Source organism: Phyllostomus hastatus, unplaced genomic scaffold (assembly GCF_019186645.2).
Source record: "Phyllostomus hastatus isolate PE091 unplaced genomic scaffold, TTU_PhHast_1.1 phas_contig_38, whole genome shotgun sequence".
NCBI classification, from domain to species: Eukaryota; Metazoa; Chordata; class Mammalia; order Chiroptera; family Phyllostomidae; genus Phyllostomus; species Phyllostomus hastatus.
Genome location: NW_025333869.1, coordinates 34,913,523 through 34,933,165, shown reverse-complemented (window position 1 = coordinate 34,933,165; position 19,643 = coordinate 34,913,523). Strand labels below are relative to the sequence as shown.

General features: G+C 35.5%; 1 protein-coding gene across 13 annotated transcripts in view; it reads right to left on the bottom strand.

Moving 5' to 3' along the window:
- Positions 1 to 19,643, bottom strand: part of ANK3 (ankyrin 3) — a 332,140-nt gene that overhangs the window by 12,673 nt on the left and 299,824 nt on the right. For 6 of the 13 annotated variants that reach the window (XM_045842401.1, XM_045842392.1, XM_045842393.1 and 3 more), the window contains 7 exons: positions 19,252 to 19,326; positions 15,834 to 15,965; positions 14,800 to 14,943; positions 11,547 to 11,634; positions 8,453 to 8,831; positions 6,312 to 6,362; positions 4,410 to 4,490 (listed from right to left, as the gene is read on the bottom strand). In XM_045842401.1, coding sequence (XP_045698357.1) covers positions 4,410 to 4,490; positions 6,312 to 6,362; positions 8,453 to 8,831; positions 11,547 to 11,634; positions 14,800 to 14,943; positions 15,834 to 15,965; positions 19,252 to 19,326 — 950 coding nt within the window. Of the gene's footprint in view, positions 1 to 4,409; positions 4,491 to 6,311; positions 6,363 to 8,452; positions 8,832 to 11,546; positions 12,223 to 14,799; positions 14,944 to 15,833; positions 15,966 to 19,251; positions 19,327 to 19,643 lie in introns of all 13 variants that reach the window. The other 7 variants (XM_045842388.1, XM_045842396.1, XM_045842389.1 and 4 more) reach the window with 2 other exon arrangements.

Genomic DNA, 19,643 nt, shown 5'->3' with positions numbered 1-19,643 from the left:
TTATAAGTAATAAGCCATATACGTTGTGGAGATCAACTCTGGTATGTAGGCATTTTCATTGTTTCCTACTGAAAATTCATACTGTTTATGTATAATTAAAGTTATAGGTATATCTCTTCATCTTAAATAGCCATTAAATATAGTTCATTAAAGCTTTAATAAAGCCAAAATAAGTTGTTTGCTTATGTAAAAACTCACTAAAGTGGATTAAGTAGAAATTGATTAGACAGGAAAGACAGTAAGGAGTCACAGAGTACATTTTTAAAAAATTGTCCATTTTAAATTCTGTCAAATATATTAGAGACTAAGAGTTACCAAGGAGAGGTCTTTGGGGCCTTTTCTTAATGAGAGACAATAACCTTGAAATATTTTCTAAAGTTCTTGAAAACATTTTGTACTTTTAAACAAACAAAATTCTCCTGCCCCTCTTATCATGGTATTAATTTTGGCAATACCACCCCCCAAACCTCCCAACACACACTCTTTTCTTTCCTATTTCAAAGGAAAATTACAGCACTTATAGTGTCACAGTATCACCCCTGGTGACCACCTGAATGAAGGCTACCTGTAAGCATTGCATTTTGTAATTTTTAGTGCCCCTCTCCTTGACTTTTTGAATAAAAGAATAAATATTAAATGTGCCAATTTGCTCTGATATACAAACATTAATACTTTAACTTTCCAAAAAATGAAATGGGTACCACAGATATGGCACACACACAACTTAGCAAATGCCTATGCCATGTGCATTGTATAATCTATTTCTATGTTCTGAGAAACCCAATTGCTAAGGACATTGCACGTGTACATATTGGTGTATGTCTAGAGAAACAACTGGAGCTCATGAGCAGTGGTTGTTGCTGGCAACAGAATGGTTAGATCAAACTTTATATGCTTTTGAATTACTTGGCTTGGGGAAAACATACATATAAACTCTTATTCTGAAAGTCAGTAAAAAAATTTCAAAAGTAGACATAAAAATACAGTTGAGTTATGTAGTGAAAATTCAGTTATTTGACTCTTACCAAACTTCGTAATAGTTTGGCTGTGAGTTGGTTTCAACTTTTACATTTTTAATCACTGAATTTGTTAAGCGAATAATGCATAAAATAATATCATAGGACTGGTGAATTTTCTTAAGCTGCTTTCAAGCATTTGAAACCACTGATATTATCAAATTATATAGAAATAAATGAATATGCTTATGAAATTTAAAAGATCTCCCAAATAAATGGGAGTTTGTTGATTTGGCTAATTCCTTAGCAACTTAAAAATATTTAATGTAAATCCACATATGAAACTAAAGAGAAAAATGGTAAAATTATACTTCCGACCCACTCATTATTCAAACTGAATGGCTGAGAAAACAGATCTGCCTAGACTCATGGTGTGGAACCCTGAGCACACTATTGATGCTTCCCAGGCAAAGCCCCCTCTGGGAGGGTGCAGCCACCCCAGGGTAGTTTTCGGCTTTGAGATTCTAAGTAGCAAATAGTCTAAATATGTTGGTTTAGTCCAAGGTTGGATGGCCCCATGAAGTCGAACATGCCAGCTCCATCAAAGAGTTTTCAGGGGAGATAGCCTAATTTAGTCTAGAAAAAGTTATTATAATTTTTATTCTGGAAGAGAAAGAATATGGTATTATAGAAAAAAAAATAGTAGAAGACGCTTCACTAGAGGACTAGGGATTAGGTGCTGGTCCCAGAACTGCCATTGCCCTGCTGTGTTTCTGTATAAATCCACTCATGTTTGATCCTCAGCTTTGTCATCCAGTAAAATATGGATGATCCCTTTAAGACCTAAGATTCTCAGTTTATTTTTTGACAGAGACGGTTCCCATGTCACATCTACCATACACTACTGTAGTCTCAAGCTCTTTTATATTATAAAAATACTAACATAGGAGTAAAGAGAAAAGCAATAGTTGCGTGACCAACCCTTTTCTACTGCCCTGAAAATCTGAACAGGAAAATATTAACCTGAACGATACTTATGTATGTAACTTACAAAGACTGTTATACTTACAGCTTCAAATTATAATTACAGCTATTCTTTAGCTTTTGATTTTTCTTTTGTATGTCACATACAAAAGACATTTCTTAAAGCTTATTTGAGTAATTCTACTGTTTACACAATACTTTACCCTGTTATAAAACCCATTCTGATGATGCCACCAACCTCCCCTAAAATTCCACTGACTCTAGGAAGTGGGGATTTGGGGAGAATACCAACTCCTCTGTTTCATGAAGCCTACAGCATTATAGTGTATTCTGGTCTTTTAAACTTAAGTTCTCAATGAAAATGTGAATATATTATGTAATTAATCATATATTAAGCTCATATACATAATAACTAACAAAAGCTAACTTAATGCATGTCTATAATGCTAGGAGAACATAAGAAATAAGTATCACTGACTTGGGGGTGGGGGGGTTGATGGTTTTTATTGTTTTGTTTTTGTCTTTTTCAGAGTAATATTTCTTTACCCTCTGCCCTCCCATATTTGCAGGATTGTTTATTTATTTTCTGTCCTATACAGGGGTGGGCAAAGTAGGTTTACAGTTGTGAGTATGTGAAACAGAGTTTATGCTTTTTTTTAAATCCTCACCCAAGGATATGCTTGTTCATTTTTTTTTTTTTTTTGAGAGAGAGAGAGAAACATCAATTGTTCGCCTCCCATAGGTGCCTCCAATGAGGATCAAACCCGCAACCTTTTGGTGTAGGGGATGATGCTCCAACCAACTGACTCACATGGCCAGGACTATTTTTGTATTATTATTATTTATTATTTATTTGGATTATGACTATAAACCTACTTTTGTCCACCCCTGTATAAAGGAGAGGCAGCTTTTACAAAGGGCAGCTATTTTAGAGGCATAAGGTAGATTTGCATGCAGCATGAGTATATAACATGTTAAGCATAAGAAGCAAGTTGCCATATGTCTGGTGTGCTTTTTCTAGACATTTCACTTTAAAATACTATTTCTTGGAGACATAGATTATTGGAATAGCAAAGCCTGGGCAAACAAAGAGTATGGCTTTAATTCCTTCAGAAAACTGAATTATCTCTTTTTTCTAATTCCAGGAACATGAGGGAAGTGATTATGAGGATTTTATGGATAGCAGGTTGAATACTTGCAAATATGCTAGACACCAATAAGTAATTCGGCTTGCCTATATGAAATTTTCAAATAAGTGATTCATGATTTTTTTTGACAGCTCCCTATTGAGCTCAAGGTTGATTGGGGGGTAATTTGGGGGATAATTTAAGATTTAGACAAGAACTTATTTTCTTCCTTAATGTTTCCAGAGTCTGAAAAATTGCACTAGAGCAGATTTTCTCCTCTTCTTTAATCTGTTCTATGTGAAAAGTACAAGCAGCAGAATTAAGAAGTTTAGGTATTAAGATACCTAAGCCAACACCTCTGCTCAAGGAGTTGAGTCTCCTAACACTTTAGAAATGGATGGTGTTTGATAAATGGCTTTCAATATACATTCCCCCTCCTTTCTTTCTAGAGCTGCCCACCAAAGAGCCTCAAGTTATTTGGACCACATTCAGAGGCCTGTGCATTGAAAACAGCTTCCTAGTTCTCTGCAGTCAATTATTTTAGCATCAAGAAAGCTCTCTAAAGACAGTAATGGAGACAAGCAGCAGACTGAGACACATTCTGCGGGACCTTACCATGCCTAAGGCCAGTGCTTTAAAAGGCCTTTGTCGGGGAAAGCAAGATTTTTTTCATAGTGTTTGACTGTGCTGTAATAGGTGAAATTATATTTTTCACTGCAGTAAAAATTGCTTTCTACACTTTAACATACAAAAAAAATCAGGTTTTGTCAAGGTAAAAACCTATTTCATGTATTGGGATGACACTGGTTAATAAAATTATATAGGTTTCAAGTGTACAATTCTATGATACATCATCTGTATGTTGCATTGTGTGCCCACTATCCAAATTAACCAATGTCACCTCAATAAATTTGATTAAAAAACCTATTTTAGAAGTTTTTGCTTGATTTGCATAATGTCACATATATGCAGACTGTAATGCCAAAATTCTCAGTCATAATCTCTTGCTTCTTTATCTTACCACAACTGAACATTGTTTGGTATGGACTATTCTCGTACCAAGACAGAATCTTTGTTCACATATATAACACTTCTCCAGGGAAGGCAGGATCCAATTCACAATTCCCAAATAAAATTACAACTGCCACGTGTCAAACACAGGCCTAGACAGATACTACCAAGCAACATGTAGTCATGTTGCTTTTGGTTATAAGCTTCCAAATGTGCAGACAAACATACACAGAGCCACTTAGTTATCAAGCATGCCAGATTTCCAAACCACAGGAAAGGATCTGCTAACAGACACACAGCACCGCCTCACACAGACCCGGCGGCAGGATACCTTTATGATCAAACGCCGGCGAGTAACTCGCGTGGTGACTCTCCGCTCCTCCTCTGAGCTTGAGTCACTGTCTTTAAAGTCCTGACAAATGTATTTTTAGCATAATTTTACCATCACATTTAAGATAAAAGACATTCTGAGAAGGGAAATCAAAAAAGAATTACTTTTACTTGCGGGTTCCCCCGCCCCCCAAGGGAGGTCATGACGTGTATTTGTGAAAAATCTTAATCTAGAGCGGGATTCTAAGTGAATTTTACTCTGTACATGTGTGCGTATGTTTACATATAATTAACATACTTAATTACCTTGATTTTTACCTGCATATATATGATAAAGACCAAGGTAATTAAATGATAAAGTACTAAAAATAACAATTATAGAGTCTTTTTGGCATCAGAAAGTACATGCTACTATTTATTAGTTTGAAGAAACTAATAATTTTAAACTAGTTTTAAATCTATATACATTTGACTTGAATGTATAATCTTATAGTTCAGGCTATGTTTCACATGATTATAGAGAAAGGCATAGGATTTGATTTTTATGAAATTTTGGTCAGATTTGACAAATTTATCAAAAGCCATTTTGAATGTTATAAAAAGTAAAGAATCTATACCAGCATAATTGGTACCTAGCACATAACTGATCTTCAGTTAAGAGTTTATTCAAATGAATGAAGGAATAATGTAGGGCATGTTAAAGCTTGAGGTCTTCTTCTAAAGAACTGGTATGAAATTAGAATACAAAATACATTTGGCAGACAAAAATATGTTACAGATAGAATATGGTGATTATACAAATATTAAATTTAAGACAATAAGGATAGGAATATGGAAAAACTACCAAGAGGTAAACAGTTCATAATTCAAAGGGAAAAATATCTTTGGCTTCTAATTAAATGTCATGGTGGTGAATATTTACTGAATGGTTTTGTAGTTAAATTTTAATGATGGAAGTCTGAAAATAATTCTGATATTTTCTAACTTTACTAGTTACCTCAAATCTGATAATCCCAGAATTAGAATTTGTAGTTACTATCCATTAGAAAAACCAATGGCAGTAATGGTAATTAAAGAAAAACAAAACAAGTAAAATTATTATTGGAGGTGTAAGTGCCAGCTAAAATGGTTTACGAAATGTTAGTCCAATAATAAAGTAGGCCCATTTTCACCGAAGTTAAACTTAACAAATATGTAAAAGTATATCAATCTTGACTTCGTAGGAAATTCTATCTGAACAAAATATTCCACCAATACAATGTCAAATGGAAACAGTTTTTGAATTTCTTACTCATTGCAAAGATATTGGTTGCTAAGTTTTCTATTACTTTTCAAGTTTTTTCAAAGAAGACCATAAATTCAGGCCACGTAGAATGACCTAATATGGTGGAAGCAGGCCCTGCAATGGCTTAAAAACTACACAAAGTAAGAGGAATTCATATCATGAGAGAAAGGAGGCACTAATCAGTGTTCAGGGATTAACACATCAGATGAGCAAAGGGAAAGTTCAATCTCCATTAACCAAAGATGGAATCGTAAACTGGGGAAAAGTTTTCACTTGGATGAAATTAAAAGCAGAAGAACAGATAATGCAAACAATACCAACAAATCTAGATGTCAATAATATCATAATTCTATCAATAATCATCTGAAACCAGTCCCTCATATAAAGAAAAAGTGGCTGTTTGGCCAATATTTTAGTTTCTACCCTCTTCCAAGAGGCTGGAGTGATATTAAGGTGATGGGAAGAGAGAATGTGGTAGTAGGATCTCCTCAGGATTCCTTCCAGAGAATTCTCTAGGAATTGGTAAGCAGGGTTAACCAAGAGGCCAAATGGAGTTTTCTCAGTACTCCTTGACGTAAGTTGCTGCCTAGGAAGAGGTGGAAAACAGCAGAATTTTACCTTGTAACAGCAGACAGTCATCCGTGTAAGAGCCGCGCCCGGACTTTTGACCTGATTATTTAGGGGACAAAAAGGGGGCTTTTTTCTGAAACCGTATATCAGATGACCTAGTTAGTTGCTATTGTGCTATGGTAGAGCTACAAAAGATCCATCTGCAACATCCTTGGATTTCTTGAGAGGTCAGGCTTATATCTACCAGAAGTTTGAACTCCATTATGAATTTCTATGCTCATAAAGCCTTTATGCATTGGAGTAGGACCAGTGGCCAATACCAAAGAAACATAAGAAAGTTGGGAAACATTTCCTAGTAATAATTACTTTCCATTACTGATAAACTCAGCTGCGTTTCCTTTCAGGGTTAAGACCTTTGTTTTTAAACCCTTTTTATGCCTTCTCCCTGGTTCCCCAATAGCCAATCTGTATGCACATAGAAGTGCTTATTTATCGTTTGATTTCAGAACTTTCTGTTGGTTTTAATAGGCTTTTGCAGAATACAACTTCATAGTTAACATCAGTCTATTCAAAGTCAGACTGCTTACACAGACTAAGAATGAACTAAAAGACGGAAACCGATAGTCATAAGCCCCCTCTTCAGGAAGGAAGTGAAAGAAAGGCCTGACAATTTTACTTCCTCTCACTTTCCCTCCTAACAAGCAGGAAAATGGTCAAAAGATAGTCTGCAAAAGGGAGAAGGAGAGCATATGATTAGTTGATTAAACCCACAATTAGCTCCTGAGTGATTTGGAGTTTATACATTTTTTTAAGCCTCAAATTAATCATGAACTCATTATTTGACAGAAGACTTTTCTACCTAAAACACTATGGTAGATCTTAAGTGAAGATGTTTAGGGAAAATGGCAAGTGCTATTATTCCAAAGATGTGTAACTCTCAATCTATTGCATAGTTCATGAAAAGACATAAAACTTGACAGCAAAAAACAGTAAAAACAGGAAAAGGAGCTGAATTTTATTTTTTTATATCCATCTATGAGTCATAATTTCAATTTAACTCTTCAAAATATCTAAAAGTGATAAACTTTAATGAATAAAAAATAACTATTAATGGTACCACAAAAACATATAAGTGGAAAGAACAAGCAAATAATTCTTTGGCAGTAGGTTTTAAAAGTATTCAAAATAAACATCAAGATAATTATCAATTTAGATATGAAATTATTAAAATGACACTTCTAACTTTAAATTTCTAAATGCTGTCAACCAACAGTGGTAAATACCCACCTCATTTTAGTCCTGAGAACAGTTTAAATTTTTAAAACACACTTTTAAACAACAGACCTTATGGGTGGCATGCTATAAACTCTTTAAATTATGGAAAATAACCAGGTAGGGTCAGAGCAATTACCCTCCTTGCAGAAGAAAGAAGACTAAATTGAGATTAGGAAACCTAAATCCCAGACAAAGTAATACTGGACCTTAAACTAGTTATTTAGCATTTCTGCAGTTCTCTTCCCTCCTGAAAATTGGCTGAAGAGATTCTTATTTCCTTTTTCCTACCTTATAAATGATCAAACCGCTTATGTTTCACTCAGAACTTTCTTTACTGCCAATTTTAGTTAATAGGACAAAAGCCCCTTTCTCAGGCCCTCTCTCCCAGAGCTGGCTGAACCCCACAAAACATGACTGACCCTAATTGTTTGTTTTATGAGCCTTTATCCTCAGGACTAGAAAATTCCTGGAAGCACCCTGAAGGCACAGAGGCTTCAGTAATTTACGAAACAGGACATACCAGACCACGGTGAGTGGACCCCACACCCGAAGATAACATCGAAACAAACCTCAGCCCAACTGAAACTTCCTGCTCTGCAGCCCTGCAGCGGCCCCATCACCTGATAGAAACTCACAGCCCCTACCTACCCCTCAGGGCTGGTGCTGGTGCATTTCTCCCCACTGAAGCCTTTCCTTGTCTTGGGAAAGAAAAAATAAAAAAACTTTGCTTTCTGCACTTCTTTGTGAATTCTTTCTTTCACAGCCCATGTCACCGACCACCCTAACGTTAGTGTTACAACTTTCGATTATGCATTTATAATTTGGAAATAATAAAGAACTTCAGGTCAAAGGCTACATTAAATGAAACAAAGCGTCAGTATGTTCAGTTTAAAGAAAATGACTAGATGACGTACCTTCTGCTCAGACCCACTGGACCCCTCTTCTTCGTGGAGGTTGAGCCTGGGCTTGCCATCTGCAGGAGAAGTCCTACTCATCTTTTTCATACTGACAGGCACACAGGGTTTAGGCTCTTCTACGACAAACTTGCTGGTTTCTTCTAGAGATTTCTGATATGCTGCTAGTGATGATGCTGGTTCCTCAATACGACCGTATCCATGTATTTTTGGTTTCAGTGTTTCCTTAGTACTCTGTTTCCCTACATCATTTTGGGATTCTGGAAAGTAGGATTTCGTCTTTGCTTCCGTAGTGACTTCTGCATGGTTTCCATTTGCTTCAAATTTTCCAGGTTCTCCTTTGAGATATGAGGTAATGGAATCTCTACACTGTTCTGGGCTGCAAAAGGTGAAATGCAGACATTTACAAAAGAAACATGTGGCTGACAATGGGCTTCAGATGGCACAAAATAATGGCTTGGCTAAAAAGTCCATTAATGTGTTTTACTGTAAGATGGCTATAGTAGTACTTAGTTGTCTTTAACTTCATTGGAAATACTTCAGATTGTATTGTGACAGCTGTCACATCAGTGTGCATTAAAAAAAACAAAATTGGTGAATTTTTGTGCAACCATTTTAATATTAAAGATGGAAGATGATATACATTTTCAGCATATTATCCTTTGTTATTTCAAGAAAGGTAGAAACACAACTGAAATGCAAAAAGATTTGTGCAGTGTATGGATAAGGTGCCATGACTGATGGAACGTGTCAAAAGTGGTTTTCAAAGTTTCTTGGCACTGTTGACATTTTGGCCAAATAATTCTTGCTAAGGGGCCATCTTATACATCGGAAGATGTTTAGCAGTATCCCTGGCCTCTTCCCACTGGAAGCCAACAGCGGGAGACTGCCAACACACTCAAAATATCCAAATCAATAAAGTTATTGGTGAAAATGAGAAATGTGTCTTTTATTTTACGGAAAAAAACCCTAAATGAACTTTTTGGCCAACCTGATAGAAAGGCATGAAAACTTCAGTCACTGGATTTCAACCTGTGTGAGGGGCTGTCGTGGGTGTGAAGGTGAGGAGGTGCTGCACAGGCTCCAGGCAGCCCCTGCACTCCCACTAGCACCCTGGCTGGCTGGGCTGTCGGTCTGTGTTTTGTTTCACCGCACTTCTATAGCCACATGGACTCTGTATCTAAAAAGTAATCCTGAGCAGTTAGTGGACCGCTCGAAGATCCAGGTCCACTAACCTAAGAGGAGAATATCTCAAAATGCTTTTATACTGCCAGGGAAAAAACTGCTGATAAGGTATAAAGTGAGTTCCTGTGAAGAAACCTTGGCACTCCCAAGAACCCCCAATTCCAGTCTTTGTATGGGTTTCCACTGTGATTCCTGCCATCACACTTTCCAGCTGTAATGCCCTGACTTGGCTCTCTTCTTCCCACGCTCCTGACCTCTGCGGACCCTCACCGGTGAGCAGGCTGTGGGTGCTCACACACTACTTCTACTTCCAGGAGGACTGTTTTTCCTTTAATCATGAAGTCTTTCTCTTCCAGTACTTTTAAAAATTGATTCTCATTTTTAATAGTCTCAATATAGACTTTTATTTTGTAGCTTGTGTACTGTTTTCAGTGTCTTGTTACCGTAGAATTCTGAAGGCAATAATTGGTACATGCATGTGAGTATATATGTGTTTATGCTTATAAACACATTGATTACCTAAATACAGTTATGAAAATCTCAGTGGCACTCCCTTTTCTGTGTAAGGACAAACATTCCCAACAAACTGTGAAGACCCTATGACATAACTGTTTTTAAGTGTGTTTCCTGCTGGACAACTATAAATTATGTGACTGTGTCTGAACACAGACATCGAAATTAGTGCTTTTTGTTGTCTTTGCAATTATCTCTTTGGTAGATTGAACACAGAATTCACTGATACTACCTTTCTGCAAAAGGAGTTTTGTAAACTCATCTTTGCAAATTTCATAAACCCCATCTTTGGGAATTTTTGTGGTTATGAAAATAATCTGTTTTTCTTTTTTTTTTTGCATCAAACTTAAGTTTATCTCTAGTTGTCACTGAAGTGAAATATATTTCAGCCTGATGTGTGCATAAAAATAATGCCAACTATTACTAGGAGACTATTTGTACCAGTCACTTGGTATGAATGCTATAAGCTGTCTTTTTCAATCTATAAACCTGTTTGAGCAAATAGGCATTCCTATTTTCAAAGCTGATTAAAATGACATTCTCAGAGCTTCTAAATTCATCCAAAGTTACAAAGTGCAAACCTAATGATGGTAGGGTCTTAACTAGTGTCTGTAGGACGTGAAACTCCCACCTTTCTAGAGTAAGGCCGCTATGAAAAGAACCAGATTCATAATTAGGGAATTATGTTGGTTATAAACAAATTTCTTGACAATATTATTTGGGGTAAAGAATTACATATACCACATTGCAAATCATGTAAAACACTCATGTATAAAAAAGGAAGGATATTATATAAAATGTATTTTTCTAGTATGGTAGAAAGGCCATGACTTTTCTCTTTCCCGGCTCTGCATTTTCTGTGTTAAGAGAGTTTACAAAATGTATGTAATAGAAATCCACCAAAATGTAATGGTGGTTACTGCTAGATTGTGGTGTTGCATTGATTTTTTTAAATCAGTATTCTTAAAATTTGTTTAATAAGCATACGTATGTTTGCAGTCAGGAAATAATAGAAGTGTTTATATTTCTAAAAGATGTGGAATTTTATCTATTATATTATTTTGAACATTAATTACTGGCTATGTGAAAAGAATAAGACAAATACATTAGAAAAGAGTGGTATTCTCAAGTAAACGATACATGAGTCTTTGGCATGTATATAAAACTTTTTTCATTTCACTTCAGGCTATCAATAGTTTTAAGGATTATATCTGAGTTTAATGTAACTTCCCCTCTCCAGTTTAGCAGAACAAACCAAACTTTAAAGCATGTATTTTCCCAAAACTGGGATGGTAATTTAGAAAAAGGGTAATCACTAAAAAGCATATACAGTATTCAAAATGAACTGTTAACATGTGGTCTGTGCTTTTCTTTCCTTTCTCTACAATAGCCATACCTGTCATCCAGTCGGTCCAGTAACCCGCCTGTTATTCTTCGAGCTTGGGCCGGGGACTCTAGGTTTCCACCTGTCTCGTTCTGCCAACCTGTAATTGAAGACATTTCCAGTTCTGCTTGCTGAACATGTTTAAGAATAGCCTGTACTTTTTCTTCTGTCATCTCCTCAGATTCTACTCCTTCTTCAAGTTGAATGTCTTCAAATAGAGATTTGAATTTTTCTTCTGTCATCTCCTCATCAGGACCAGATTTTCCTTTCTCTTGCTGCTCAGAGCTTACTCTTACTTTTCTAGTTTGTTTCAATGGCTCTGCTGGTTTAACATCTTTTGGGAACCCAGCCATACTTCCAAGGTATTGAGGATACTCACTCAGACACACATTCTCCAACTGGCTCTCATCTACATCCACTGCTTCAGGCATTTCTGTTAAAGGCATTGAGTCTTCAAGTTTGCTGTCTTCTAGGGAAGTGTCTTCTGCAGTTACAACTGGCGGTCCATCTGCTGAATGCTCTACATTTCCCTGGGAAGGCACTAGCCCATCACTCAGTCTACTGGGGGTTCTAAGGGGAGATTCTATGCTAGAGAGATCACTAAAATAATCATCTTGCTGGAAAGGGGTGGGTGGTGTGTAGTGCAACCCTGTGGGAGTTTCCAGTTCCACTTGAAGGGAAGAATAACCTATGGAAGACAGTACATTTGGGCTGACTGGAATGAATTAAGAGTACATCAAACAAAAACACATGGAATGACAAATTATATCAGGTATGAAAATGTATGATGAGTTACAGAATGATAAAATTTATTGGTTTAGTTCAATTAAATGTAATACAATAAAATAAAAGACTACTGCAAACTATAATAAAGTAGATTAAGATATAGATTGTTTCTATCAATTTTGATAATTTTAATACAGTAACTTAAATATGCAAACTAATCCAATGTAAAGTTACTTGTTATTACATAAGACACATTTATTCCATGGCCAAATTCATTATCTTTATACTTTTAGCATGTAAAATCTAAATTGTGCTGGACTAAATACAGCAAGCCATAAGAAACCAATTTTTATAATTACTTATAACATATTAGGAACTATACATATGAGCAATTCTACCCAACTCTAATTTTTACCTATTTCACATGAAATTTATAGCACATAAAAAATGAATTTAATCTTTGGAAAGAAATGATTGTTAGGTTTTGGAGCAGTAGCACTGGGAAAAATTTCTAAAAAGATGTTAGGAAAAGGATTAAAAAGGCAGATAAAGGAGAAGAGACTCCATATGAAGTCTTCAGGTGCCATAATGTGTCAGAGATGAGGGGTGTGGCGTACGTGGAGGCTTTGGTAAACTTGGTGGCAGGGGTCCACTCAGAACCATGACTCAAATAAAGAGAAAACAGAAATGATGCACAAAAGAGACAGGAGGAAAACCACTCGCAAAGAGCTCTGAATATTTGCGACAAGGCTATGAAACACGGCGGTTTATTAAGCGGACTACACACAGGGGACGGAGGGAGCAGTTCTGTTTTAAACTTCTGCATGGACTAAGGTAGCGTTTTGCTCCTTGAGCAGCGAGAAAAGTCAACAATGGTCTGGTCATGGTGAGGAAAGGAAGTTTCCAGAACTCCAATGAAGAGGAGAGACAGGAAAAAAAGGTCAACCAAGCACATTTTCTGTATTATTAGTCTACAAAATGAAAGCCTGATTTTTCTATCAGTTCAATATAAACACCAATAGCTTTTATTATAAATTCAAATCACTATAGGTAAGTGAACATTTTTCTGTTCTGGTCGCCTATAAACCACAGTCTTGCTGAAAAGCTGGCTATGATTAGCTGAGGTTTAATAATCTGCACAAGTGAAACTTATTTCATATGTATATTCCTAAATTTCCCTAAGAAGTTATAAAAGAAATATTAAGATGTAGTAGCAAAAAGCTCTTGTGAATTTATTTAATATTTTTATTTTAAAAGGTTAAAGTTAAATGCAACTTTCAATTCCATTGAATACTTTTGTTTTCTGCTGATTTTGTTTATTGAGCTATTATTAATGAATATTAAAAGATTCTACAAACTGTAACTTGGCAATAATTCATAATTTGAGGTAGTGTGTTTTTAGTGCAAAAAAGAGTGTGGCTACCAATATATGGTCTCATATGTAAGATAAGGACTTGAAGAGAGCTTTTTCCCAAGGTTCTATAGTATTTATAAGGTTAAAAATAAACACTTTGACATTATTACCCATAATGCTTATGTTATGTGGATAAGAGGATATGCTTAAAATTCTCTGTGGACTTTGAGATCTTTTGTCACATAACATTCCAAATTATAAGTTATTGATTCTTGTTAGTCTAACGTTGCTGGTTTAAAACTTGGGGGGAAATCACCGTATTATTCAAAACTTGAAATAGTGGAAAGATATCCCTAGTTCTTGCCTTCACACAATTATCAACATTTTTTACTCCAAATTAATTATAGAAATAAATTCCATTTGTGAAGGAAGATGAGAATCTTGAGAAACATGATATATTTTTCAGAATACTTTGATTTAAAAAACCCCAAATTTACACAATGGAGATGACAAATTATTATATATATTGAGCTAATGTAAAAGAGGAATTATATTGTTAGAGACATCCATGCTCATTGAATTAGAAATTATGCTGCCTTTTATAAACTATAGATCAAATAGGAATTTTTCAAACAAAAAATAGCACATGAAGTTAAAATGATGCTGAATAACTACAACACTTTTTTGAGTGATACATTAGACTTTTTCATCACATGTTTGAATACTTGGTCCCAAAAGAGCAGCTCAGCATTTTACTTAACAATTTGCACATTATATGCTTAACTTTGACCTACTACCTTACTTACTTGGTAAAAGAGTGCCCAATTTGGTTTAACCTACATATGAATAAACTAGTTCACTAGTTTTTAAGGTTAATGTGAAAATGACAAAAGTAATGCATCTTTAAATATTTTTTTTCCATTTGGTCACATAAAATATTTGAAATAGAACTCTTTCAGATAACTTATGCTCATTATTTATGTTTTACATAACAGACATTTATCATTTGTTCTATTAGAGTATATATTTGCAAAAACTCTGGCAGAGAAAATGCTGTGAAAATGAGAAATTAAGTCAAGCAAATCACCATTTAGCTGGTTTTAACTGACTGCACTACACTTCGTGTTACTACACTTTCCAATTTTATCAAATGATTAAATAAATATGAACACTGAATTCAATTACCATCGACAGGGTCATGGAAAACATTGTTCTCATCTGCAAAACTTCTGGTGCCTGAAATATTTCCATAATCAAATATTGGTCCTTCTAGCAGAGTCACTATATCTATTCGATTAATTTTTGTCAAGACCGAAGTTAAGGCATCAGCTGAAAAAGGAGAAAAAAAAAGTTTGAAAATCCAGTGAAATTATTTTCTTCCAGTCATCACAACATCCACATAAAGGCTTGGCTTTTGCGGCCCCACTGGCTTTTTAGCCCGGCCTTTACTGCAGACCTGAGAACCAGAGGGCTCAGAAAACCCCCTGCTGCAGGGAAGATACGCAAGGGTCCTGAGAATCACCCTACAAAGCTGTGTTTGATGACAGCAACATTCACTCCATTGTAAGATGCAGAGCAGATTAGCCTAAAAATAGCTAAACTCCTTTTAGTAATAAAGGAATCTGATGAAATGTTAAACATGTTCCTCTCCTATTAGACTGTCAAAGTAGGTCACCCTTGTGCTTGATATTTAGCATTTTAATGCCTTACTATGGTCAGGCTGACCCGGGCAAGCCCACACTAACTTGTTCCACATTGTTGGGTTGGCGCTTGCCATAGTATAGAACCGCGCCCCTGGCATGCACCACAATGAACCAAGCCCAATAATATTAGAAAATTCTGTGCCACCACAGCCCAAATGGAATCAAACGACTTGATCCCATAATTTGATCCTAGTTTTCTCTCTCAGCCTCCCTGCAATTCCATCTCTGACTGTGACAGTAACTTCAGAGTGTGTGACTCCTGTCCCATGATTTAACAACTAAAATCCTATTTCTGTTTTTGACCATCACAGAGAGAAGTACAAAAATGCAGTAAATTCCCTACCAATTGCTTTCTGAAAGCCTCCTAAGGTAGGTTAGAATAGTTGCACTACATTAGGCAAGCATAATTTCAAAAGACTTATTACTACTTTTTGATTACTCTGACTTCATTTACAGGCTTATCAAAAATTGGATATATGCAGTTTTGAAAGTTAAAGTAAAATAATATCAGCATACTTGTAGCATTTTTTCCGTCTCTGGTAACCCATTTTTTTAATAACATGAAGCTTTGAGAAATTAAAGAATTTGGATTTTCCACGCGTATTTGATTGATTTCATCCACTGAAAAATTCAGTTCCCTTGCCAGTTCTGTAGAAAAGAGAAAGAGTTACTAAGACTTCGTATTCTACTTTTATCACATATATTTCATAAAAGTAATGCTCAACTGCCACAAAAAAAGGAAAGGAATTTTACAGTAAAACCTATGTACAACCCTTGACCATTTAATTAATCTTGATGTACTTGATTTCACAGGAAAGTGGTGATCATACACAGGCTGTGATTTAACTCTTAGTTACAATTAGATTTAAAGATTGCATAGATTATTGATCTGTACAAACAAGATACTGCTGTGTTCTTTTAATGCAGACAAATTATTCTTTCAATTTCATCAAACTTCATACAAGATATGTAGGGACATATGGTTCATAAATACATGGCACAAGAGATGCTGGTTGTGTTCACCCTCTGCAGTCTTCACGAAACACGTGTGGTACTCCTATAACACTCTACTCTGTACGCCTTCAAGTTTCATGAACTCCACTTCAGAGGTTCAATGATGACTCTAGACCAGATCATTGTCTATGATTTGCTGCCACTTGTTTAAAAAACAAAAGGGAGATAGCTTTCTGTCCTTCTAGATGTATATACTCAGTCTTGTTAATGCAGAGAGTGTCTTTAGAAAGACATGTGAGTAGTGGTGGCTGCCTTGGTAGAAGGAAATGTAGGAGTCAAAGATGAGAAGACTTACTTTTCACTGTATAATTTTTGTACAATTAAAAAAATGTATTAGGTATGTAGTACATTGAATAATTATAAAAAGAAATGGGAAAAGTATCCTTTCATGGAAAAAGATATTATCCTACTTAAGATGTATATTTTTATATTGCCTATTTTAAAAACAATCAAAAGTACATTTTTTAAACATTCAATATTATTTTGTATTAGTTTCAGGTATACAGCACAGTGGTTAGACCATCACATTTCCAGCAATTTGGCAAAATGCAGTCAGAAGTTCAAAAAAGTCCATATCCTTTGAATAAATGATTTTACTTCCAGAAATCTATCTTGAGAATACATAGGGGTGTACACAATGATTTATATAGGTCAGTGTTCACTGTAGGCTTGTACTACTGAAAAACTGAAAACAGTGAAGGTGTTGCACAGAAGAAGAGTTAGTTAAGGTAATGCAGTGCCTTGCAAATTGTTTTGATCAGGGCCTACAGTAAGAAATACACAGTATTGATATAAATGAAACCAGATCCTTACAGAGCAAAACTGGCCTTAATACACAGACGTCTTCTTTTCCATTCTATTCCATTTAAGTACAAAACCAAAGCGTGCCTTGAGTTCATGACTCACTAGTGACCCACAGTTAGAACAATAACACTGTAAAAAGTATGTCTAATTGGTTATGTAGCCACTAAAATCAAGATCAGAGAATATTTTTGTAGAAACTTTGTAATTACAAATAAAAAAGCAAAAAACTGCATAATGTGTATAAATTTTAAAAGCTGTTTATTAAAAAATCAAAGTACACCAAGACTGCTTAACAGTGAGTCTGAAGGACATTTAAATTTTGTTCTTCTAAGGTGATAGTTTTCCTAATAATCTTCAGTGAGCCTATAGAAGTTCAAATTTAAAAAGTTAAATTTGTTTTTAAGTTCTCTATCTCTCTGTGTTTTAAGAGACACAACTAACGTACTGCCCAACAAGCCCTCAGAACCGACAGCATCGTTTATCTAGAGACTGAATGAAGCAAAGACACTCTCACTGGGAATTCTATCATTTTATGGCTTATGCCTGGCTATTCTCATATCACATCATCTCCAAAAATTTACTCAAACAGAACTGGATTTGCTTATGGAAAGTAATCTTATAGTTATAGACATACAATGCTGCAAAATCGATATTGGCTCCAGCACATTTTCACATTACAATGTCTGATGTTAAAATATAAATATTATTTTTAATATTATGTTAGCAAATATTTATGTATAACGAATTGCTTGACTCTCAACAACCTGTAAGTGATTACTCAGGCAGCCTGTCTTCTCAGAGGTCCACGAGGCCCCCGGGTATTAGCAGTGTGTCTGAGAGCAAGGACTGGGTTGGAGGGGGGTGGAGTGCTCAGTAGGTAGGAGGGGGAGGGACTCGTGGCAGTCAAAGGAAAAATATTTAGATGACCTTGTTTGTCAATATCTGGTTTCATGTGCTCCCTATTAACGGCATAGATAATTATTTTCCTGAGTCTAGAATGTATGCCACTGATGGTATGCAAGATGACTTTAGATATGACAGTAATTAACATTTTTAAATGGTTATGTTTTTTGGCTGTGCATTAAAAAATAAACTCAACCTACAAAACTTAAAATTTCTCTAATTCAGAGCAGGATTATCCAATTGACACAGAATCTTATTTTCATCTTTAACAAAGCAAAATAAAGCCAAATATTCCTTTTCTACTTAGTGACCATAACTACTTCCATTCATTTCATAGAACCTAACTAGTTTTACAAACTAGATTTGTGTATTCTATTTAAAAAAATTTTTTTAAGATTTTTTATTTACTTATTTTCAGAGAGGAAAGGGAGGAAGAAAGAGAGAGAGAGAGAAACATCAATGTGCAGTTGCTGGGGGCCATGGCCTGCAACCCAGGCATGTGCCCTGACTGGGAATCGAACCTGCGATGCTTTGGTTCACAGTCCGCGCTCAATCCACTGAGCTATGCCAGCCAGGGCTATTTAAAAATTTTTTTAATTCAAAGTTTAAACTTACTGTCATTCCTTTGTTTTCTAATATAATTATTGAAAATGGTCCTTGTTTTCCTTTATTAAATGAATATTGGGGCATAAAACTGAGTTTGCTTAAACCTATCAATTAAATAAACAAATAAATAAATGTGTACTTCATAAAAATTGTGAAGATGACTTATGAATGATTAAAATTTGTTAAACCTGGGCATGGAGTAAGTGAACTGTTGCCTAAGAGAGCTGCTCTAAGGCCATAAACCATGTTTAAAATTTCTGAATCCCTGAAAAGTCACAGGCCTTGGCTATGTGTCCTTTTATGACACAAAAGAAGTTTCCTATTACATAAAAGGTTCTTTCTATATAATCAGAAATGGCATTGTGAAGAAAGTGCTCCAACTCTAGGTAAACTATGATTAAATTTCTATTCTTTAGTGAATATGTATAAAAACAGCTTTGAAAAACAGTATACAGGCACTATCAGTAACCATCTCTGGGTAGGTAGAATTAGGTCATTTTTTAGTCATTGCTTGTTTCTTTTTTTTTTTTTTTAATAATGAAGCACTTGTGAATAAGACAAAGAAATTAAGAAAGTATTTGTTTCATTCAGGAGCACATACACTTACCTGTCCAACTAAGTCCCAGGTGATCGGCTACTATTGCCATCCTGATATCTGTCCGTTCACATGGACTCTGTGGACCTACGATTTACAATTTCTTAATTAAAATAATCATCAAGAAAAATACGATACTGGAAAATTGCTTTTACCAGTACTCAGCTTTTACAGAGACTAATGCTAACACTGTACACTTAAATGTGTCCTAATCACCTACATGAACACTTCTCTTTTCACATGACTCACTAGATTTTCACCTGGATCAGGCCGAATGGCACACTACATGGATGCTCGATGTAATGGAACTGAACATGCTGACACGCTAGCTACTGCACAACAGTTACGGAAGTGTCGTGTTGGTGAAAACGCCATGATGGGATTTCGACATCTGTGCTGTTACT